Source organism: Carettochelys insculpta, chromosome 6, assembly GCF_033958435.1.
Source record: "Carettochelys insculpta isolate YL-2023 chromosome 6, ASM3395843v1, whole genome shotgun sequence".
Lineage (NCBI taxonomy): Eukaryota > Metazoa > Chordata > Testudines > Carettochelyidae > Carettochelys > Carettochelys insculpta.
Genome location: NC_134142.1, coordinates 94,645,171 through 94,670,228, shown reverse-complemented (window position 1 = coordinate 94,670,228; position 25,058 = coordinate 94,645,171). Strand labels below are relative to the sequence as shown.

The window sequence follows — 25,058 nt, the reverse complement described above, 5'->3', positions numbered from 1 at the left end:
ATTCTGCAAGCCAGGACATGTGTATAACCTTGGAACTGGTCCCCTCATCCCAGGAGGTATGAGAGGCAAACCAGGATGATGGAGAGAGCACTTTTGGTGAGTATACTTTTTTCTTTACCGATAATAGTGTGATGTAATCAGTGAGGGTATGGGGAGTTGTCTGTACCCATTTCCCTTAAAACAGCTTTTTAATATTCCTGGTGATGGAGCACAGATCCTGTTTGGACATCTCACTGAAGGTCTTAGACAGGCACTTTTGGATTCTCCTTATGAGATTTTGGGGGGGACCTGACTTATTCCTGCTTCCATGGTAAGACACCTTGCCATGCCAAGTCACCAGTAAGTAATCTGGAATCATGGCACCATAGAGGATTCTTGCATATTTTTCAGCCTTGCACCCCGAGAGCATGACCATTCTTTCCTTATCCATTTTTCATAGTCTGAGGAGGCTGATGTCTCCTTTGGCAACCTAGAATGCATGGGAAGTTTCATGAGTCACTGCAGTGACTGTGAGTGATTTTTTTTTTTGCCTCTGACCCCAGCACTCAGCAAAACTCATGCAGCCTAACTGGCTTTTAAATCATGGTGCAGCGGGGCCGCCCCCTTCTTCCCAACCCCCGGGCTGGCGGGTGATCAGAACCTGCCCTGGTTCACGTGCAAACCTGCAGTGACTTTTAATGATGTTTTAACTCCAGCAGCCTGCTTTTAAATCAAGGCACTGCTTTAAGAAGCCCAAGGGGCAATCCCTCACCCACCACCTCGGGCTGGCAGCTGATCGGTCACATGGCACATTCCCCAGTGTTCAATGCCATGCCCCATCCAAACAGTGGAAGGGGTTATTCCACATTATTTTTCCCTTGAACCAAAGAGAGCTTACCATTGTCTTCAAAGTAAGCATCAGCTGCAGAAGAGCTTGAATCCTTCTGCTTGGATTCATGCATTCTTCAGCTTTAGGGTTTCAAAGAGTGACCTTGCTATGGCCATTCATTCTGTCAGTATGCCCACTGTTCCAAGTAAAGATAAAAATGTTGCTGTTGCTGTCCTTAATATTTCAACATGCTTTTTTTTTAAAAAAAAACAGGAATGGACCTTGCAAGCAGGAGTCAAGAGGACTGGTGACCCCTCCCCCAGCCCTGAAGTGAGATTACCCAAAATGCATAGGAGGAAGAAGAGCCATCAGGAGCTCATGGCTGAACATTTTGAAGTGACAGGAAGAGAACAATTGGAGGCCTCCCAGAAGACACAGAACATGAAAGAATGGAGAAAAAGCATGACAGACATTCAGGCCTGGACTACAGTGGGAGATAAAGTTGAATTTAAGCCTCTACAATCGATTTTATAAACTCCCTGTCCACACCCTGGCGGTCAATAAGTTGATTCTAAGCAGCTGTAATATCAACTTCTGTACTGCTGAGTTCCCAACGAAGTTACTCAAAAAATTGAATTTGCACTATAGAGCTAAAACAGCGTGGATTAACCAGGGTTAAAATCGATTTTATTAGCCCCAGAAACTGTCCCACAATGCTCCTCAAGGTGTCCTTTCACATCACTGCTCCAGGTGAGCAGGAAGTAGAAACAGGAAGCATGACATTTAGAATTCATTTGTTTATGATGAGTGTGGCAATCGCATGTAGCTACTTCCCAGAGCTCCAGCATAGAACCATCAGGAGAACTGGGGACTCATTTCATTTTGCAAGCTACATCTCACCCCAACGCAGCATGTGGCAGATTGGCTGTGGGGGTCATGCTTCTATAGGGGTGTGGGTCATGCTTGTATGAGACACTGGGAAACTTTTCTCCATGTCACATTTACACAGGGGCAGCCCGCCTCCCTTACAGGTGCCAGGAAGTCGGGAGTCTATTCCCAGCTCAACCACACTACATGGCGAGTGTGAGAGGCCAAGAAATTTCTTTTCCCCAGGTCACATTTGTATGGGGGCAGCCCCCTTCCCTTACAGGCACCAGGAAGGTGGGGATCTAGCCCTTGCCCAACCACACCACATGGCCAGTCCTCCATCCAGTAAAAACACATGCCTGCTGTACTGCATGGTTCATGCTTCCAGACAGCAGCATATCCTAGCTGCACATGGTGAAGGCTTCAAAGGCAGGAAGACTGAGGACTGGCTGTTGCCAGCTGGAAGTCTCTCCCTGCAGCAAAGATTTTCATAGGCTGACTGGCTCTCACCAGGGGAAGTCTCCTGCCATGGCAAAGGCTTTTGGGGTGTGGCTGGCTGTCACTGGGGGAGGTCACCTCACTGCAGCAAAGATAATTTGTTAGTTGGCTGGCTGTTACCAGGGGAGGTCTCCCTCTGCAGCAAAGATTTTCAGGGGCTGGCTGGCTTTCCCCAGGGGACCAGTGAGGTTCCTGTTAGCGTGGTACAGTCAGAACAGGGAAAGGCTCACAGATTGCTGTAGCCTTAACATCTTTGCTAATTCTCTTGGCTGCTGTACACATTTCTCTAGGTGTTCTTTCGCTAGGGAACCATGGATTGTCCACAGGAGAAGAGAGACTAACTCCTAGAAAGCAAGGCAATCTCTCTTTCCTTCTGTTCTTCTGCGTGGTGCTAACCACTGGACACCCATGCTCTGTGGGATTCCCCACTTTTCCAAATTTCCTTCTGAAAATTGGCTGTTTGGCTTCAAAGAGAGGGGAATGAGAACAATACACTCTGGGAAGATGAAAGGTGCTGTCATGGCACGTTTAGTTAAAAGGTCCATGATTCAGCAAACTCAAACAATATCTCATTGGGGAAAGAGACTTCTGAAAAATGGCCATTTGTTTTGAGGGCAATGTAGTATGCGATGATGACATCACACTCCCCAAACCACTTGTGGGGAATTTTTTTCCATATTGCTGCAGCGAAAAAGCCCAGAATGCAGTGGAGCTCAGGGAACTGTGGGATAGGTTCCTGCAATGCACTGCTGCAACAGTCAAACTTTGGCAATTAGTGAGGATGCACTAAGTCAACTTCATGGGCAGGTGCAGACACTTGACTTTATAAAATCCAGTGTTACAAATTCAACTTTGATAAATTCAACTTTATTTCATGGAGTAGACATACCCTCAGACTAAAATCCATACTACATTTCTGTCCCTGGTAACCAGATGGAAATAATGGAACCAATACTTGAAAGAACTAACTGTGTACTGCCTGTGCAATACATGCCCCATTTCATGCCTCACTTTTCATATTCAGTCCTCGTCCCTGATCGAGGCTTTGCATCCCCTCTCCAATCCATGCCCCCCCATTTTAGACCTTCCTCCACATATTCAGCCCCCTCCTCTCATCAAGGCCACAAAATGAGAGGGGACAGGTCGTGGAGATCTCTTCAGTCCACACCCAGGGAATCACTCCTCAGCTGAAGGCTAGCATTCCAGCAACCATGACTTTATTATCCTTTTGTTTTCCATATACCCACCACTCTGCCATTATGCCCCCCTAAATAAAAATATTTTAGGTTGGAAAACGGAAGTTTCATTTATTAACATGACTTGAGGTCCATACTTTGGGATTGGGTGCGGCGGTGATGGTTGTCATGCAGTTGAAGGCAGTTTCGTAAAGGGCAGGGAAACAGCATGGGTGCATGGGGGAATGCTAGTTAATGACAGGAGGTTCAGGATCCTGTACGATCGTTCATTAAGTTGGTTTTCAAGCCATCCCTGATTTTCAGTGCATCTTTCTGTGCTCTCCTGATTGCCCTTGTATCCTGTTGCTGATAATTACTTGGCAGGAGATCTGCTGGCAATGCTGGCATGAAATTCTCCCCCTTTATTACACAAATGTTATGAAGAATACAGCGGGCCCCAACAATAAGCATAATGCTTTCTTCAATGAGGTCTAAGCAGGACAGAAGGCACCTGAACCTGGCTTTTAAATGGCCGAAGGCACATTCTACCACCATTCTGCACCTGCTTAGCCTGTAGTTGAAGACCAACTTACTGGAGCCCAAGGTGCCTGTGTATGGCTTCCTGAGTCAAGGGAGCAAGGAGTAAGAAGGGTCGCCAAGAATCACTAGGGGCATTTGGTCTGAGAAGAAAGTACCACTCTGGAGCCTTCTAAACAGACCAGAATTCCTAAAGATATATGTATATCACCCTTCCCAGCCATCCCACATTTATGTCAGTGAAACAACCTTTGTGATCCACCAATGCCTGCAAACGATAGAGTAGTGCCACTTGCAGTTAAGGTACTCCAAAGCCTGGTGGTCTGGTGTCCAGATGGCCCCACCGCAGTTAGGGAACCCCATGGGAGCAAAGCCATCTACTATGTCCTTCACATTCCCCAGAGTCACTGTCTTTAACAGGAGAAGGCTAGTGATTGCCTTGGCCAGCTGGATGACAACAGCCCCCACACTAGGGTTGCCCACTCCAAATTGATTTCCTGCTGACCGTTAGCTATCTGGCATTGCAAACTTCCACAGAGCAATTGCCACATGCTTCTCAACTGTTAAAGCAGGTCTCATTCTGGTATTGCTGCATATTCAGGGGGAGACAGTAATTCACAAAGTTCCATGAAAGCGGCCTTACACATGTGGAAGTTTTGCAGCACGGTGTGGGAAGTCAGCATAAAACACTGCCAAACATTGAAGTGCCTGTGGATCCATGTTATCCTTTGTAATGGCATGTGGCAGGTAATGTAGAAGCACCATTTTTGTTTTTCAAAGGGAAATGGGAAGTGAGGGAAATGCACTGTGAGATGATATTAGACACCCAGAACCACTTGTAGTGACTTTTTTTCCCCACAAAACCCTGGCACAGAGGCCCAAAATGCAATGGGGCTGCGGGACGGTGGGATAGGTGTCCACAATGCACTGCTGCTGCAGCTGAACTAAGCAATTTAATGGGGACACGCTTTGTGAGCAGGTGTGGACACTCACCTTTGACTTTATAAAATCTAGTGTTAAAAAGTTGACTTCAATAAATTTGACTTTATTCCCAAATGCAATCATACCCTTAATGCTTAACTGTGAATAAAGCACAAATTTGTGATTAAAGCACAGATTTGTAATATAAGTCACATGCAACCAATGTCTTGATCTGTGTTGTCATCAATATGTTGATGACCCCTCATTTTCTTTAACTCAAGGTTCTATAGTCCCAGTATCTGAAGCTTAATCTGGCCAAAAGTGAATGGAATGTGACTCAGTCCGGATGAGACACAAGTCCAACAGCTGTAGGAGTAGGAAGAGGTTATTATTAGAATTTTGACAGACTTTTGCCAAAATAGTGCAGAGCCTCTGGGCACTGATGCTCTGTTAGCATTAGTGACTCACACAGTCTTTCACCATGTGTAGCTGGCCAGGAGACTTCAACAGGTCCTCTCTAGCATGGCCCTGACAACAGTTGATATTGTTACTTCTCAGCTTGTCTGCTGCAATGAACTCTACTTGGGCTATCTGGAATTTCACTCAGTGCCGTTGCTGGTCTCTTAAGTGATTCAGGCTAGTCTGAATCCCTCTCTTAAAGCTCAAAATAACTTGAAATCTTATAATACAGTAGGGTCACAACATTCATGAGAGTTTGATGCTGAGAACCAAGACTAACTGGATGCACTGCCAAGGCACCTTGCAGGAGCTCCAGAAGAAGCACGCAGGCAGCTACGCTGCCTTGCACCACACAGCAGGAACAGCAGCGCCGTATGGGCAGCTACGGTGACTCACGCTGCACGGCAGGAACAGCAGCACCGCACAGGCGGCTATGGTGCCTCCCACCATGTGGCATGCTGTGGCATCTCACACTGAACGGCACGCTACGGCAGCACTGCACAGGTGGCTACGGCACCTCATGCAGCACAGTGGCAATAGCTGCGCTGCATGGGCAGTTAAGGTGTCCTATGCCACGCGAGCAGCTACAGTGGCTTATGCAGTGAGGCGGCAACAGTGCAGGGGATGACAAACTACTGGCAAATAACTGAATTCGCGAATGTTGTGACCTTGCTTTATTACTTTTCACCATATCTTTTGACACAATTAACATGGGCAGGTAATGGTTTGCTGTTAGAAATTAAATTAGAACAATCTGTAGGTTAATTATCTTCTCTTGGCATCCATTGGAGCCCAAATCTAGTGATCTTCTAGGCAAAGATACAGGTGAAAAGTTTATGACTGCCAGGTTTTATTTTCTTGTTTTGTGGTTAATTTTCTCTGTCTGTAGCATCAAGCTGCTAAATCAGTAGTACTGTAGAAATAAGTAAAGTTGATTAATTTCTTTGGCTATACAGGTTCTAATATTGTTGAATCTATTTTAAAGTATCAGTTCTGTTCTCTAGCACAAGTTTGTGGGTGCAGAACTGTAGTTCACAAGATTTACAAGAATCAAGTGAATAGTTAGCCTATCATAATATCAACCATTCTCATAGAAATTATGTAACAAAGAAAATATACTTAGCCCACAATGAAACATATAAGGGTACTTTTGGCATTTTTACTATTGATATTGACATCACTTTTAAATAGTCACTCAGAAAAGTCAAATTAACAGTTTTCTCTGAGTTCTATTATTTCTTGTAAATGCATACTTAATAGTGAAACTTTCTGTGTTGTGCTGTTGATGCAAAAATTGGCATGCCTATATTTTTTCCCCTGTCAGGGCTCTTACACTATTGCATTCTTACTTTAAACTATCTACAGGTTGAACCTCTCTAGTCCGGCACCCTAGGACGTGATGGGTGCCAAACGAGAGAATTTGCCAGACCATGTGAGGTCTGAATTGTCTAGCAGCATTACCAATACTTCAGCTGCTTCCTGGGCTCTTAGAAGACATTTAGGGATAAATTACGGCTAAATAACAGCACAGAACACTGAGAGTCAGTTCTGGTGGTTGTAAACAAACTTAATGAGAGCACGGGAAACTTGGCCACACTGGTCATATGGCTAACTAAAATCATGCCAGTTTACAGATATTGCTGGACAAGAGACTGCTCGATTAGAAAGATTAAACTCATAGTTACTATGGGCATACATAGTATAAATTAAAGAAGTTCTAAAAATTATCTGTCCATTTGATGTGTGGTGTTTTCATCTTACTCTGAGAAATAATTTTCTTATTTTTTTCTCATCTTCACTAGAAAAAACAAAAGAATATTCTGCGGATAGGAATTCAGAGCCTTGGATCAGTGTTGTGGGGAGATGACGTATGTTGTACTGATAATCCAGATGATATTCATAGCCTCACAAAGTTTCTATATGTTCTCCGTGGTCTCCTCAGAACATCTTTGTCAGCGTGTATTATCACAGTACCAGCCCATCTCATCCAGGTAGGAATATTATAATCGCGTCTTTTCATAATTTGTTGTATGTGGTTTAGCAGGCATAAAAAGTTAATTTGGTTAATGGACACTGAATGAGCGAAATGGATGGAAGTGTCATGAATGATTTTGAAAACTGCATCCTATTGCAGTTGTTTTGCATCAGTAGCAAAATGATTTCTAGATGAAATGTTACCTCATATATATTTCCTCTCACATACAGTAGGATCGTAAATATTTTTAGATGTTTATTCATTTATCTTTCAGTAACTACTAGTAAATAACAATCATTCATAAACTTTTTGAGTGAGTCAAAAGAATAAAACCAATTCAAGATATGAATAGGCGTCCTTCAGCACAGCATTTTGTGTTTTAATGCAGTTAAATAGTTTTACTGCATTTCTTCTGTGCTTTTGTGATATGACAATACAACACATTATCTAGAAACACCTGAATATATAATTGACTTATATACAGGTATAGCTGTCATTTGACTTTGCTACGCATAAAATAAAATAGGTAGAACTTCTAGAGGGATCAGTTCTTCCAGACAAAGTTCTGCATTTCTGTTGATTTCAGAAGGTCATAAATTTAGAACTCGGTTTGCTCTCTATTTTGCCATAAATTTCCAATGTGCTCATAGACAAGTCAGTTTATCATTCTCTGAGTAATTTCCCTTCTGTAAAATAGGAGGGGTAGTAATAAGTACTTTTCATAAGTGCTCTAAGTTTTTATTTTCTGGAAATAAAGTTTTGGTAATGGGGAAAATGAAAATCTCTCTTTTGTGAAAAGCATTACAGCTCACAAAAGAACAGCATTCACAGTGCATAAGTTTGATGCAAGTATGGTTAACAAACTTTTAATGTTTTGATGTAAACTTTCTCATAATAAAGAGAATGCAGTTTCTCATTATGCCCCCCATGTCAACATCACAGTTTTCAAAGGTGATGAATACCTGCAATTAAATTAGTGATAGACACTCCATGCCCTTGAAAGTCAGACCCATTCCTATTTTCATGTGCTACCTCAGGATGTATCAACATTGCTCTTGTGTATGTTTTCAGCTTCAAATTTCCTGTTTCCTCTCTCTCAGTATGTCTCTCAGTATTACAACATAAAAGTACTTTTAATATTAAATGACATTATAAGAAAAAGTACAGTGACAGTACTTCTCAAACAAGAGGTAGAAACCTGATCAAGCTAGAGGCTATAGAATCTGTGCTGCTTCAATACAGAAGAAGTAAGATTTTTGTTAGAGATGTTTCCTTGTTCCTTAAAAAAAGGGGAAGAGACTGGAGATCCATCCTGGATCCCAGAGAACTGATTGTCTTCATATGCCATTTAAGATTCAGGAAGACCACCCCAATATCTAAAATCACCTCGCTAAACAAAGGCAACCAGATTACAGCTATTAAAGATGCCTATTTTCATATAGATGGTCATCACTTCTGTACTTTTTGGAAGGCCTTGATCCTTTTCAGTTCAAAGTTCTTCCCTTCAGTCTTCCAACAAATCCCAGAATTTTCACAAAGATGCTATCTATGGTAGTGCTACATCCATGCCTCCAGAGCAGCCCAGTATTTTCTTAACTCAGTGATTGGCTTCTCATTGGTTTATCATACCAAAAGGTACAATCAGCAGTTCTCTCTATACAATCTTCTTCAATTATGAGGACTTCAGGTAAACATGGTAAAATCCACTTTTTTTCCAAAACAACAAGTAGGGTGAGAAGCACAACCTCTTTACTGGGCTGAGAAGCATATCTGCGTGATAGTGTGATTCAATCCAAGTTTCATGATCCAGACAAGAGTCAAAGCTGCACATCTAATCTCCTCATACCAGCAGGACAGCAAGTTTGCTTTTCTGCTGTGAACAATATATGTAAATCATGTTGGACAATATGATTACTGTATACTGCATAAAAAGACAGCATTAATCTCTGGAATTGATATCCATCATTAGGTCAAGATAGCGTCAAGTTGACAGACCATCCACTGAGTCAAGCCTGGTATGCTAGGGAATGCCTTCCGATGAGTTTGTAGCACAGCCTAATTCAGCCTGTGTTAACTCTTTACATATCTCAGTGTTCTCTGGTGATGTGTTGCCATGGCATTCATCCATCAGACTGATGAGATATATTGTCTCCGAGTCCTCAGCATACTGTTTTCAGTATTGTGACAGACTTTGTCTGTTAACATAGAGAATCTGTGAAGTAACCTTGCTGTGGGGTCTCTGTGTTGCAAGTCACCTCATTAATCCATTCAACAACCTCAGAAGGTACCTCCATGACTGTTGAATTTTGTACCTTTTAACAGTGAGTAACATCAGCATCAAAATCCACCCCCTCTAACAAGCATTAACAAGCCTTGTAACCATATTATCCCTTCTGTGTAGCATGGTGTTCAGTGAGGTTCATTTGAACTGGTTCCATCATGTCCCTTAATTCCTTTTCTAATCTGCTGTAAGTGTTTAGTCACTGATTTCTCCTGATGACCTCTGACCTTTCTCTCATACAGGGGATCAAATGGGTCAAAGCCTATGGACTCTTAGGGTGCCTCTTCCTGTAAGCAAATAACATAGTGGGTAGCATTTCATTTTGTTCATGTCTGCATACATTCCCAGCATATACTTCAGAGTTCAATTGAGCCTTTCAGCACAAACCATTTATTTCTGAGTGGTATTGGGTAGATCAGCTGTTATACCTCATACATTCTCTATAATATACTAAATAAATGAGACATGAAATTTGACCCTCCAATGTAATATGATCTCCTTTGGCAAAACTACTTGGCTAACTATAGGGAGCAAAGCTTTAGGTATTCTATATTAAACAGAGAAACTGCCTCTGAGTATCTAGTGGTGAAGTCCACTGCTTCCAAAATACATTTCTTTCTCAGCTGGATTGTCTGATATCCATAACCTCCCTAAAATGCCAATAGCCAATATCCATAGCATCCTAAAAAATGTGTCCTTGATAACAGGTAAGCAATACAGGGGAGCCTGTGGAGCCCTCTTTGCCTTTGGCAAAAGCTACAACATCTAGGGCTTGTCTACACGAGCCCCTTCTTTCAAAGGGGGTATGCAAGTGAGCCTGATTGGTGAATAGCAATGAGGTGCTGGATTGCATATGCAGCCCCTCGTTAGCATAATTCTTGTCACACAAAGTTGGAAATTGAGAACTTGAAAGTGCAAGCAAGCCATGTAGCAGCGGGCACTTGGAAGTTCCCTTACTTTCAAATGGTAAGAAGGGATTTTGAAATGAGGGGGTCCTTTCAAAAGTCTCCCGTCTACACCGGCGGCATGCATTTCAAAAGCAGCAATTTTGAATCATGCGCAGCTGCCATTATGCTAATGAGACACTGCATGTTCATGGCAGCGCCTCATTAGGATCTACCAAAATCCCTCATTACCATGCCTGCTCCGAAAGGTGGGAGCTAGTGTGGCCACAGCCTTAGTGGATTATGTCAGTAAGGCAATCAGCTTTCTATTTTTATTTCTTAACATTCACGCTTATACATTCATGATTAACTGCTCTCATACTTTTGGCTTACTTCCTGTATTTAATTTTAATATAATTAAGCAGCACATAGTTAGGGTAAGGATAAAGAGAAGGAAAAAACAGTGAGGTTGGTTCATAACTGATGTTAAAATACGTGGCTATTGAAACTGACAGTGTGAAAGTCAACTAAAAAGTTTGGATTTGATATTTTGTGTGTGCAGTTCAGATAAACTTACTTGTTAGGACCAGTTATGAATTCCATTATGAAAATCCATTAGCTGTGAAATCTACCTGCCTAATTGAATTGTGTAGTTAAGATTGAAATTAAATCTCATACATTAGTATCCAAAAACTATCCAATTTAACTTGTCTCCTTCACAGTAAAAGGCAGATGTTAAGGGAAAAAACACCAGAAACTTTATTCTGTTTTGTAGTATCTGCTCCAACAGATTGTGTTGAATAGTTGTGGAAATGGTTAAACTTCACGCATCTCCCTTTAAGCACTAAAGTGAACTGTCATTAGGAGGACCAAAGCTGCTGGAGTTTCCCTATATCCCACATTACTCTGTTCCCAGAGCCCTGCTGTGTAGTTGTTTCACTCTCCAAGAAGCCTGTTAAAGAGCCCCCGAGAGCATGTGTACAGCCCTCCATGTTAATAGTTAATTGGTGAGGATGGCAAGATGAGAGGACAGCCGAACATGTGGTCTCTCAGGCTCAAGCAGTAGGCAGACCTTTAGTTATAATAACAGCAGCTGTTCACATTCTCAGAACTCAACTATTCACAACACCATTGCTGGTGTTTCATAGTGGATTAAAAAAGTAAAATACGAGTATCTTTTTTTCCAAAAACAAAAATGAAAACTTTTACTTCAAGTTTATTTTAGCATGCCTGTTAAATTTGATATTGAAAAGAATATATAATTATGTTTAAATTATGATTTGTAGCCAAATCTAAAAATCAAAAGACTGAAAGTTTATATATAATCTAAACCATTTTATAAGGTCTGTTAAATTCCACATAATTATTCACTGTAGGGTTTTTCATTTCTATCAGATGTTGACTAAATTATTTTTTGTCTGCAAAATAGTCCAATGGATAATTCTGAAAGGGAAATTGCATTTAATTAATTTCCATAAGGGTACATTTTGAATTATAAATAAATTATAAATATAAATATTTCTTCCTCTCTGCAATGACCCTAACAAAATAACTGTAGGGAGTTAAAATGTTAACAAGTTTCTTCTTAGAAATGTAGGAATTTTAAATATGGAATCCCATTCGGGTCTGCCTGTTCTAATTATTCCATTTCAGACTATGGTCTGTTCAAAAGGAAGGTGCAACAAAACCTATAATTAGCAACTTATTTAAATAACCTTTCATTGGGAAATTTTTTTTTTCCCAATCCCACCTGTTGGTGCTTGGTTTATACCTTGAAGAATGAGGTTTCTATATCTTATATTTTAAAAACAATTTTTCCTAATGTTACTGTGGAAGTTCTTATTTTTATAAATATTCAGTTATTTTTTAATTCTTCAAAGTGCCTGACCTCAGTGATATACTGTGGCAGTGAGTTTCATAAGTAAATTATTTTTGGTTTATTTGTTTGGTATTAAAAGTTTTTGCCTTTCCATTTAATTCAATATTCCGTTCCTATAGTGCAAGACGGTGAAAAGCACAATTCATTTTACTTACTCTGTATACTGTGCATTATTTTGTATGCCTCCCTCACGTTGCCTCCTATTAATCTTCTTCTTAAATAGTTCAACTCTTTTACAGTCACTCTTTGTTCCTTTTGATTTATATAACTTCCATTATTAACTTTTTTTATACAATCCAGCATTTTTTTTGGCTCTTTTGACCTCCAATGCACAGTGAACAGTGGTTTTCTTTGAACTATCCACAATAATACCCAGATTATTTTTTCTTGGTGGTTTAGGACCCAGCAATGTATATGAGTAGTTCAGCTACACCTTCAAATACTCACTACCTTGTATTTATCAACTCTGAATTTCCTCTGCTGTTGCATGATGCTCATTCACCTAGCTTTGTAAGGTCCTTCTGAAGTTTCTCACGTTCTTCTTTTGTCCTAACTCAGCAAAAGATGCCTGTTGATGGAAGAATCACTAAAAAGTCTAAGCATTTTGTAGCATGCACAATGTTATTTTAAAAAATCTGCACTTTTGCAGATTTTTTCAGAATTACATGGTAAAATTACAATCCATCATATAACATTGCCATCGTTAACTGTACTTACAGTCGCAGAGATATCTATTGGAAAACTGTTTGCTTGAGAAAAAGGACAGTTCTCACTTCATGTTTTTTTACTGAACAATTTAGGAATACATTATGTTGGCAGAGAAATTTCAGAAATGACACTAAAAATGTACATTTATGTTTTATTTCTATGGTTTGTGACAAGTTTTCCTTGATTTTGTACTGACTGAAAGCACTCTTACCTGAAACTGTCTGAGATGCTTATGAATTGATTTATACAGTTGATGGAAGGTCACTTTTCAAAGCTTTCCATTGCTGCTTTAAAATGCACGGTGCCTGTGAAAAGCAGTTGTACATTCAAGAAGGGAGAATTTCAGTTTTTAAAACTACTGTTGGTTAAATGGAATATTTTCAAGCTTTTCAAATTTGAAAAATGATATAAAAATTAAAGCGATATTTGATGTTGTATGTTGATAATTTGGTCTTTGTAAAGTACAAGTATAGCAAATGTTTTAACTCAATAGCATATAATACAAAGGGCTTTGATGGTGCAGTCATGGGCACTGTTGGAAGTCCTAGGGCTTGTCTACACTACCACTTTCCTTTAAAGGAAGGATGGTAACTAGGGTGTTGGGAGTTTACTAATGAAGTGCTGCCATGCATAAGCAGCACTTCATTAAGCAAATCTCGCGCCTTCTCCCCACACCCCTGGCGGCACTTCGAAGTTTTAAACTTCGAAGTACCAGCATGTCTAGGTGCAGCTCACCCGCCGGTACTTCAGAGTGCCGGGGCAACTTCGAAGGCCCCTTGCTCCAGACGCGTACCGGTACTTCAAAGTTTAAAACTTCGAAGTTGCTGTGAGGGGGAATTTGCTTAATGAAGTGCTGCCTATGCACGGCAGCACTTCATTAGTAAACTGCCAACACCCTACTTACCATCCTTCCTTGGAGCCCCTAAAGTGTAAAGTAGATATCAACTAAAAAGTTTGCCCATTAATTTTTGTCAAAAGTTGCTAGAAATTATATACAGTAGTTAGTTAACTTTCTTCATACGTAGTTGCAAAATGTTAGCATTACAGTAGCTTTTATGCATCTGTAACAAGTTTCATATCACCCAGCTGGACAAGCAAACTTTTAAATACATGGTGATCAGATAAATTGTGGTGATATCAATTTGTTCCTTGAAAGAATCTCACTTTTTTTCATTGCTGATGTCCTTTCTTTTAAATAGGAAGCTATCCCATAGGAAAGAACTCTCACCAACTGTATTAGTCAGCATGTATCAGGAGAAATTAATTGACTAATGAAATGTCAGTATGAATAATCTTTGTTATAGTACTTCTCTTGAGAGAACCCAGTTCGGTTCTGTTTAATGTGTTATTTTCTTTATTTCATCTGATATGTTTAAAAATTAATCTCCTACAATATTAATGTACTGGTGCTTTGAATTCACTGAAGTGAATGCATGTTACAGTATGTTTCAGTGTAGAAAAAAATTCAGAAACAAACCTTTTCACATCCATATGCTCGTGTGTTCATGCTGAGTATTTTAGCAACTAAACTTTATACGTCAAGCAAGAGAGTCCTTTGGAACCTACCACCACTACTAATGTAAGATTTGGAATGTGAACTATAGCTTGAAAATTCTTTATTCTGAAAAGAAGAATGATTCCATGCTATAAAACTAAGATACTTTATGGCTATGTCTAGATTACAGAAACTTGTTGACAGAAGATTTTGTCAGAAGGTATCTTCTGATAAAACTTCTGTCAACAGATTACGGCCAAATTGCCAAGGGATCACAAGAGCGATCTGCTCTCTCAACAGAAAGTGGCCAGACTGCTAGCCACTCTCTCCACAAAACAGCCAACTGGAAACACAGCAGTCAGGGCTGCCTGGTGTCCCAGAAGCCCTGTCTGTTGACAGAGGGCCCCCTGGAATGTCCAGAATGACTTTCTGTCAACAGAGGCATTATATCTTGCGGGGAGCAGGACAAGACTGTCGACATACAATGTAAAGTGGTTACCAGAAAGTATGCTGGTTTTTCAATTTTTGATTTGGTGCCAACTTCCTGTTTTGGTAATGGATACTATATATCCTTGACTTATTTTTGCTTTGCTCATAACTATATATTAGTATTGCTTAAGTTGCTTTATATACCATGACCAAATACAGTCACATAACATGTGGATATGGTCTTGTGCATATATAGTATACTATATTGTTTACATCTTGTGTCAAACTTCTTTCCTTCAGAAATGTGTGCATTCCTACTTCTGTCAAAAATAGTATCACTGCTCACTTCCACAATTACCACCATCTTCCATATGCAGTTTGTGTAAGCATCTTTGTAGATAGAAAAGTAAGACTGGTTATCTAAAATAAAACTCTGAGAAAATCATAAGAGTAAAATGAATGGTTAAATACAGCATAGCAACATTTTATTTCATGTATGCATTTACTCTGAAAATGATTTTAAAGATTGGACAGCTTTTAAAAACAAAACAAAACAAAATTTAGACCTAAAGTCTTCCAATACAGCACTAATACAAATAGTTAAAAGACTCCTCACAGTATGGAGATAGTCATCTGTTCCAGCATATGGAATCTTTTGGCTGCTGGACTAAGTAGTTAATATAATGCCCAGTGTCCAGGCGTGGACACAACTGTTATGAAGCAGAAGGGAGGGGGCATATTTCTGAGTCCATTTAACAGTGCTTAATGGCAACTTAAAAACACATTTAGGAGGTATTATCTGTTCTAGCAAATAATTTGTTAGATTCTGCTTATATTTTTCTATGTAATAAGCCCATGTTACAGTCATTTAAATCTTTTGTGTGTCTTTTGCCTGTCAGTATACATTATGACAATTTATGTTAGCCTACTTTCTATTTTAATTGTTGGCCATGTATTTTCTTTGAAGAATGGCATTCTAAAATGTGCAATATTTGTTATAGCGACATTTTGTGTATGAACTGTTGATGTTGTTTTAAAAGCTGAAGTTTCTAGATTAGTTCTCAACTTATATCTTTTTATTTAAACCTTCTCTATTAATTACATTATAATTGTAATATAAAGGAGTGCTACATCTTTAATGTTTTTGTGCCCTATGTAGTTAAGCTTTAATGCTAGGGAAAAAAGATTAAATTAGCCTTGTAACCTCTTTCTCTTCCAGACTGATGATGGAAAATAAAAGCTCTTAGCCACAAAATGTAACACTTAGAATTAATATTTAATTAGACCAGCAAATTGTACACTGTGGCTGAAAGCTTCCAAAGAGTTGTTAGTGCCACAATTGACCTACAAGTTTAATAATAACTCACTTCTAGAAGCAAGTGCCAGTTCAGCATAGTGGAACCACTGTAAGAAAGTCCTGTGAGATTAAAATCAGCAAACCAAATGGCAGGCGAAGATTCCTGGGATGGAGCCTTCTGGAAAGCTAGGAGCTGGAGTAGCTTTGCAGCCAGGATTCAGATGAGAACAGTGGGCAAAAATGCTGATTCCTCCTGTTCTGGGAGCTTCTGGTTATAAGCCAGATTTCTGGAACAGATTTTTACTGAAATGTTCTCACTGCATCTGTTAAAATATATCACAAATGAAGTAAATAATACATTTTATGTATATTTTAGGATGTTTTAATGTAAACAGCTCTAAAAACTTCATGTTCATTGATATGCAATGTACATGAATCCTGATATTAAATAATCAGATTGTTATTCCTAGAATTATGATGTTTTGGTATGACATACAATTCTGTATGTCTATGTGGTAGACTGTTTCTTTTTATATCTCATACTAAAACAATGAACAAGTACAGAAGACACATATACAAATATTATGAAGTGTGCAAATTAAAAGTGAACTGCACACAGATTTTTAAAAAACAGGATCAGTATTTTTACAAATGTAAACGGGCCATTATTTTCTGTTCCAAATACAGTTAAAATATAGTATCAATAATAGGATTTTGATAAGCATGTGAGCCCCAATGCTGTAACAAATTAGTCTAGGAAAATAGGGCACCATGAGTTCAAAAATATGCAAATGCACAGCAACAGACTGAGGAAGGAATATTGTGCATTATTTATTGGATGTATCCTAAATAATTAAAGGAAAGCTAGTCATTAGTTAAAAATTAAAGCGGGTGAGGGCCTTGCCAGCAGAGGGAGCAGTCATGTCTTCATCAGATTCACATCATTTTCCCACCTACCTCAGCTTTTTTCCCAGCAGTCTCCCATCTGGACCTAGTTTTGCCAGTCTGCCCCTGATGGTAGCCTATAATTTTATATTTAATAAGGGATTAGTGTTGAATCATTTTTAACTTCGGTATATTAAACCTGTCACTTGATTACAAAATCAGCTCAGTGCTCTGCTTGACATTTGTGTATTAGTAATTATTTATGTAAGCAAGAACTGTGCTTTGACTATCTGTGAATTACATACATTCCCCCATTTAAGTTAGAGAAAATCCAGACATTTGTAAATTTGTACTGGGGGACTGGGTTATAGCTAGGAGCTGGGGATGCCTGGTTCTGGAGGAGGGGACCGGGACTGGGTTACATATCTTGGGTGTGCCCTGAAATTATAATAAGTGCTGAAGTGTGCCATGAGGTGCTAAAGGTTGCTGAGCACTGGTCTAGCACATACAGTGCCTACATGGAATTAAGAAAACCAAGTTCTGTTTCCAGCACTCCCATTGATTGGAGTCATGGCTATCATTTGACTTCTTTCTATTTGTTTACTTATCCTTAAAATTAGGTTTCTGGTGCATATCTGCCTTTGAAAAGTACTTTAAGATCAATGGATAAAAACCTTTATTTAAATAGTATCTTTAATTTTCTCGTTAGGATCGCTACCATCTGTATTGACTGCTTAGATCCTTTTATGTCATCAATGGCCTTTAGCATAAGAAATAAGAAAGAAAAAGAGTGGAATAAAAATAAACACACCAAAACTGAAACTAGTCAATTTGAGCTCAGGGTGCAGTATATGTTTCTTTGTCACTTATATGTGACAAACAAAGTCAGTCTCCTTTTATAGCAGTTGTGAAGCTGTTATCAGTGGAACTGTTTTGAATAGCGAACTGGCTAACCTAACAAGGATTTTCTATCCCCAGTAACAGAAATAGCCATTTCCCATCATGCAGAACTTTCATCTTAACTCAGAAGAGATTAGCTAATACTGGATCAGTCTTATCAGTCCTACTGAAATAGAAGTAGAGTGTAAGGGAGAAAGCATACCACATTCTCTACCCAGCTTTTGACCAGTCCCTCAGGAAAATAGAAGGCTATTGGGGGAATCAATGCCATTACATACCAAATGAATTTCTGCCTATCTTGATTGGTGAAAATCGTTGAAGGGTAGCCAGATCTGCTACTGATAGTATCAGAGCTAGTTAATGATTTGTTGACAGAGGACAACGTACTTGTAGCTCTTAAATAGATTCAAGAATGATTGCAGCGAAGGTAGAAGTCTAATATTGACCTCCTTCCATATATTTCTTACTGCTATAAGAGATAGTGGTGGTTAGCTGTTTCTCTTCACCAAATGTTTTCAGCTGCAGAACCCTGAAGTGATATTTTTGTTGCCTTTCTTATTCAAAATTCATGTAAGATGAGGGTCTCATACTCTGTAATAAACTCAACAGCTGCGTCTACACTTGAAGCATCTGTCTGCAGAAGTTACTCTCAGAAGAGACATTCCAGCAAAACTTCTGTTGACAGATCTTGTCTACATATAAAAGCGGATCAATCTTTTGATCCACTCTGTCAACAAAAGCCCCCTGCCCCAAGCATCTACATACCTTATTTGTTGACAGAAACTGTTAACAAAATGCATTTTGTGTGTGGCAGCTACGCAAATTTTGTTTATAAAACCACCATTTTGTGTACAAAACCGTCTCGTGGTAACGTAGCCAGCATCAGAAGACAGATGCTACCTGGTTCTAGGTCTCTTGCAGATCTAGGCCTCTTAGATAGTTCTTTAATGGTGTGATGACTTACTGAAGAGAAACTACTACACTTTTTTCATTGTCTGAATGCTCAGAGAGTGGCAGGAGCAATTAGTGTGTCCATTATCTTCAACTAGACTTTTGACTCACTGTTTTTCCTGTAATGGAAACTTACTGAAAGTGATCCCCAGAATGGACTACTACTCTGTATGGCTGTTTCTATGCATTCTGAAAGTGGCATGCTAATAAACAGCCTGAAATATGTTAATGAGGTGTGGATGCAAATCCCCCGTGCCTCATTAGCATAAGGGCACATTTTCAGGAAGAAGGGGTCTCCGGAAGGAGGACTTCCTTCTGGAAGACCCCCTGGGGGCCGCACTTCTACACATTGTTTTGGAGTCCGGAAGAGCATCTGCTGGACTCCAAATCATGTGACCTTATGCTAATGAGGCATGGGGAATTTGCATCTGTGCCTCATTAGCATATTTCGGCTGTTTATTCAAAAGTGGCGTGTAGAAATGGCCTATGTGGGGCTGATCGTAAAGAACCTTGAAAGTTGAAGTTGGCACAGAATGCAGAAGCTTTCCGACTGAGTAAGACTCAGGCCTCTGTCCTCCCTGTACTACGTGTGCTCCACTCTCTGAGGCTGTGTCTACACTATGAGATAAAACTGATTTTGTTAAAATTGATTTCTTAATGTTGGGTTTCATCCGTTTGATTTTTAGCATCATCACCTTCCCACATGCTCCCCACATAATTGACTTACTACTGCCACACACAAGTAGCTTAAATCGAGTGCTGCTGCAACATATTGTAAGAACCTATCCCACAGTTCCCTGAGCCCCATTGCATTCTGGCCCCAGAAACAGATGTGGGTATTTGATGCCATCTTCCCACATTTCGCTTCTCTCTTTCCCCTGCCATGTTAAGTATGTTTAAGCAGACATGGGTGTTACACTGAAACAGCATGCCTAACCTTTATTTTGGGCTTGGACATTGATTTACACCTCCTGGGAAGGAGGACTCTAAGTAGACATGGGTGGTACACTGAAACTCAAATGAATCATCAGTAATGGCCCAGGGTGGCTAAAAGACAGTACACTTTTGACAGCCACAAAAATCGTGAGTGCCCACAGAGGCCCTTTCAGCAACTTGGATCTGGATTTAGGCCTCCTGCCAAAAAAGACCCTTATGCTAAAGTAGACACGGTTGCTACACTGAAACTCAAATGATTCGTCAGGCTAAAAGGCCCCAGACTACAGCCAGGTTTGGACCTGGAAAAGAAGACCCTAAGGACAAGAATATTCCCCACTGCAATCCTTACTTCAACAACTGTGGTAATTGTATAGCTAATACATTACCTTCATTGAAACATATATGGCTTGGGGCAGCTAAAAGAATCCTGCCTACAGCCAGCCCTCAAAAACCATTTCTGCCGAAGGACATATCCCCTGGGTGGCTACAAGACCCCCGGCTACAGCCATGCCCCAAAAATAGTGACCTCTGAAGGAGACATCCCCCGGGAGACTAAAAGACCCACTGCTAAAGCCAGGCCCTGAAAATTGTGACCGCCAAGGGAGACATCCCCCAGGCAGCTAAAAGACCTCCAGCTACAGCCAGTCCCTGAAAATCATGAACCTCACCATGCACAAGCTGCCTAGCACCTTGCACAGCATGTCCTTTTATTGGTTCAGGGTCAAACCAAGTGATTTGGCTGGGCATGTGAATGTTCCAGAGTGGCACCTCCGGGGGGAGAGAAGGGAGGGGATGTTGGAGTCAGGGCAACATGTAAATATCTGAAAAGAAGTTTCTCATACTACCCGATAAGCACAACCACCACCCACAGCCTAGCTGACATGGTACAGGGGCCAGCAGCTGGCACCAAGAAGGGCAGAAAAAATGGCAGCTAGCAGGGTATGCACAGAACCACAGACCCCACAGCTGTGCTCCTAGCAAAGAAAAAGAGAAGATTTTTCAGCCTCTCATGACCCTACAGCCCCAGGCTTTCAGATGCTGCATTGTAACAGTCTCCTTTTGCCTAATTCCTCTGCAACTGGGAGCAGTGGAGATGTAAGAGGTCAGAGTGGAGAACAGTGGTGCATTGTGGAGCACAGACAGGTCATCTCTGGAGGCTAAAGAATTTGATTTTAAGACATGCCACATCCTTACTACCCTTCATTTGGAATTTTAAATTTGAGTTAAATGCTACACCCATCAGGTTACTACGATTTTAGGATTTCGATAGTTGGTTTTAGTGGTCTATAAATCGAGCTTATGGAATTGACAGTGAGGACAGGCGCTTCGAAAAATTGGGCTAACTGACTTAAAATCGATATTATCTCTTAGTGTAGACGCAGCCTGAGACAGATGTCAGTTCAATTCTGTTTCAAGGACTTTATATTTTCTGGTTGAGACTGTGTTAGGATATTCAGTGCATATGGCCCTGACATTAAAATGATTCCTCTTTTATCTCCTCCTCTTGCCACATCTTCTTGTATTATGGTGGAACTCTGTGGCTGATGGAGCCTAAAGTCTAAGCCCTAAATTTCTCTATCTTTTAGAGCAAGTTGCAAAAGTTGTCTGCTAATGCAGATGTTTTCCAAAATATCCTAGCAAAGCATGTCTGACACACACCTGCTGGAAATTAATTATCGGATCTAGTTCCTAAGAAGAAATCTGTGGAGGTTGTCCTTTTAGAAGATAACTAAATTGTAGGATTTTTGGAGTCCATGATGGTGCATCTTATAAAAATAATAATAATGAGGCCCTAATAACTCATATTCACCAAAGATCCCATGACGTGTTCAGTAATAGACGGTGTTTGATTCTAATTTCCTAACTGAAATTTTACTTCAAATATATCCTCTATCTTCAGTTGGATACTATGATTTCCAAATAAGGTATTAATATGTTCATACTAATACGCTCTGTTAGTGTTAATATGCACAATTGAATTCACTGAAGAACGTAAGAATGTAAAAACAGCCATACTGGATCAGACCAAAGATCCATCAAACCCAATATCCTGTCTTCTAGAAGTGGCCAATGCCAGGTGCCCCAGAGGGAATAAACAGAGCAGGTAATTATCAAGTGATCAGTTCCCTGTTGCCCAGTTCCAGCCTCTTGGAAACAGAGGCTAGAGACACCGTCCATGCCTGTCCTGGTTAATAGCCATTGATGGACCTATCCCCCATGAATTTACTATAGTCATGGCCTTCACAACATTCTCCAGCAAGGAGTTCCACCGGTTAAATTTGCGTTGTGTGAAAAAATATTTCCTATTGTTTGTTTTAAACTTGCTGCCTCATTGATTTCATTTGGTGACCCCTAGTTCTTGTGTTGTGAGAAAGAGTAAATAACAATTCCTTATTTATTTTCTCCACACCAGTCATAATTTTATATACCTCTATCATATGCCCCCTTAATCATCTTTTTTCCAAGCTAAAAAGTCCCAGGTTTATTAATCTCTCCTCATATGGCAGACGTTCCATACCCTTAATGATTTTTGTTGCCCTTTTGTGAACCTTTTCCAACTCCAATATATCTTTTTTGAGATGGGGCAACCACATGTGTACACAGTATTCCAGATGTGGACATACCATGGATTTATATAAAGGTAATATGACATTTTCTCTCTTCTTATCTATTCCTTTCTTAATGATTCCCAACATTTAGTTAGCTTTTTTGACTGTTGCTGCACTTTGAGTGGATGTTTTCAGAGAACTATCCACAATGACTCCAAGATCTCTTTCTTAAGTGGTAACAGCTAAGTCAGACCCCATCATTTTATATATATAATTGGGATTATATTTTGCAAAGTGCATTACTTTGCATTTATCAACACTGAATTTCATCTGCCCTTTTGTTGCCCAATCACCCAATTTGTTAAGATCCTTTTGTAGCTCTTCACAGTCTGCTTGTGTCTTAACTATTTGGAGTAGTTTTATATCATCTGCAGATTTTGCCACCTCATTGTTTATTCCTTTTTCCAGATCCTTTATAGATATGTTGAATACGACAGGTCCCAGTATAGACCCCTTGGGGACACCACTATTTACCTCTCTTCATTTTGAAAAATGACCATTTATTCCTTCCCTTTGTTTCTGATCTTTTAACCAGTTATCAATACAAGAGAGGACCTTCCCTCTTATCCTATTAACTTTGCTTAATAGCCTTCTGTGTCCTGTCATAGAGGTGGCTGTATTCAGTGGTACATGAAGACATATCTTCTTGTTTAACTCATGTGTGTTGTCACAGTTAATGATTAAATATGTGTAAAGCACATTGCTCTACAGATGAAAGGTTTTATTTACATGTAAGATATTAAAATTAATAACAACATTATTTTAAAAAGCTTTAACAGAATAACAGACATAAAATTCATAATTAATACTACTCATGTTTTGGTCAAATGATATCTTCCCCATTTGTTTACCATTTTTCATGCAATTATCTGATGTGTTTAGTGTTTGGGTTTTTACTGTGTGTATTCTTGGTTTTCTTTTCTTCTGTTAGGCCCATGAAATTATTTGAAAGTACTATTCGTAGTATGACTATAAAGCAGTACAAACTGAATATGAGTGTGAACGGAAATTTGGGCAACATGTTAACAATAAGTAATACATTTGCGAGCAGATCTTTGTGAGTAGCCCCTACGCCAGAGGTCAGCAACCCCCGGTGAAGGGTGCCAAGTGTGGCACATGAGACGATTTTCATTGGCACGTGAGGTAGGAGCTCAGCCACGCTCCTCCTCCCCATACAGCCAGGAGTTTGCTCAAAGCCATGCCGCCTTCAGATTAACAAAAGACCAGCTAATGCTACCAACCACCACCTAAACGGTAAAGCTCTGCATCTTAATTAATTTAACAATGAAGCTTCTGTAAGTAAGACTATTGGTGACTTTTAAAAGTATCACTGGCCCTCAGACCGTTCATAGAGGTTAAAAGGTCAAATTTCAGCACTCCACCTCAGAAAGGTTGCTGCCCCGGCCCTACATTGTCTCATAATCCTAGTGAAGGCAGTGTAGAGCACTTCACGGGATAAAGTCTGCCCAGGTGCATCAAATTGCTAGGTTAAGGGCCTAAATCTAGTATTTTCATTTCAGAAGGCCACTCAAATTTGTGAAAATACCTAGAATATATTTTTCAGGGCTTCTGCCTTATACTATAGATCTCATAGCATTTCACCCAGCTGTGTAGAGTTGTTTAATCCATTTGATAAACAGATTGTTATGTATCAGTGGCTTGAGCCCAAATTCTTTCAGCATCAAAAATTCAGAAAGAAGTTAGTAGGAATATGAGGTCTGCAAGGACTGCAATAAATGCTAATTCAGCTTTAAAACCAAATAAAGGCACCATTTGTATTTACTACATCTCTTAATTGTAGTTAATATACTTTAAATTTAAAGTAGAGCAGTTTATTTCACAAATTTATAAATAGTAAAACAAGTATTGTTATAACATTAGTACAAAAATCTGATCTCTAATAGCTACTGGAAAATAGCTTATAACAGCTTGGGGGAGGCTTTAATAATATTATTTCATTTTTATCAATGATCTAAATTTTATGGGTAATTTTATGATTTCAGTAGCAGTAATTAATAACAAATGGAGATAATGCAGTTGTTTCTTAAGTATTAATAATTTATTTTTTTGATTCAGCTGCACTTTGGGGGTTAAGAAGTAATGACAAGGGGTAAGTGCTGATACATTGTTCATGTATTACTTTATTATTGCACACACAACCTTTCAGAAAATGTCAAGATTTATTTTTTCTAAGGATTACCGAATGCATGGTTTTCTTACTGCCCTAAATTAGCTTACAACTGCAACAGCATCACTAGTTAAATTAGATTAGTTAGATTGTAAGACATGAAAAATAAAGAAGTAATTGTAATAGTCATAATCTACTTTGGTTCCTGTGCTAAAAGCTTATGGAAAATACACCTAAATTTTTCTTGTATTTCAAAATTCAAATATTAAACATTTTTGCCTAAACTACCCCCTTCTGATTTATTTTTGTACCTTTCAGATCCTTTTCTGGAAGTGTCTGAATTTTAAAGTGTTACATATGGGTAACAGCAGAAACCAATACATCTTTGGATTTAACTGCCGTTGCAGAACTACAATGGCACACACATCCGTTACCA

General features: G+C 39.6%; 1 protein-coding gene across 2 annotated transcripts in view; it reads left to right on the top strand.

Annotated features, from left to right (window-relative positions):
* The window catches only part of ELP4 (elongator acetyltransferase complex subunit 4), a 255,318-nt gene that overhangs the window by 82,077 nt on the left and 148,183 nt on the right, over positions 1-25,058 (top strand). For both annotated transcript variants that reach the window (XM_074998982.1, XM_074998984.1), the window contains exon 7: positions 7,068-7,256. In XM_074998982.1, the coding sequence (XP_074855083.1) occupies positions 7,068-7,256 (189 nt within the window). The remainder of the gene's footprint in view (positions 1-7,067; positions 7,257-25,058) is intronic.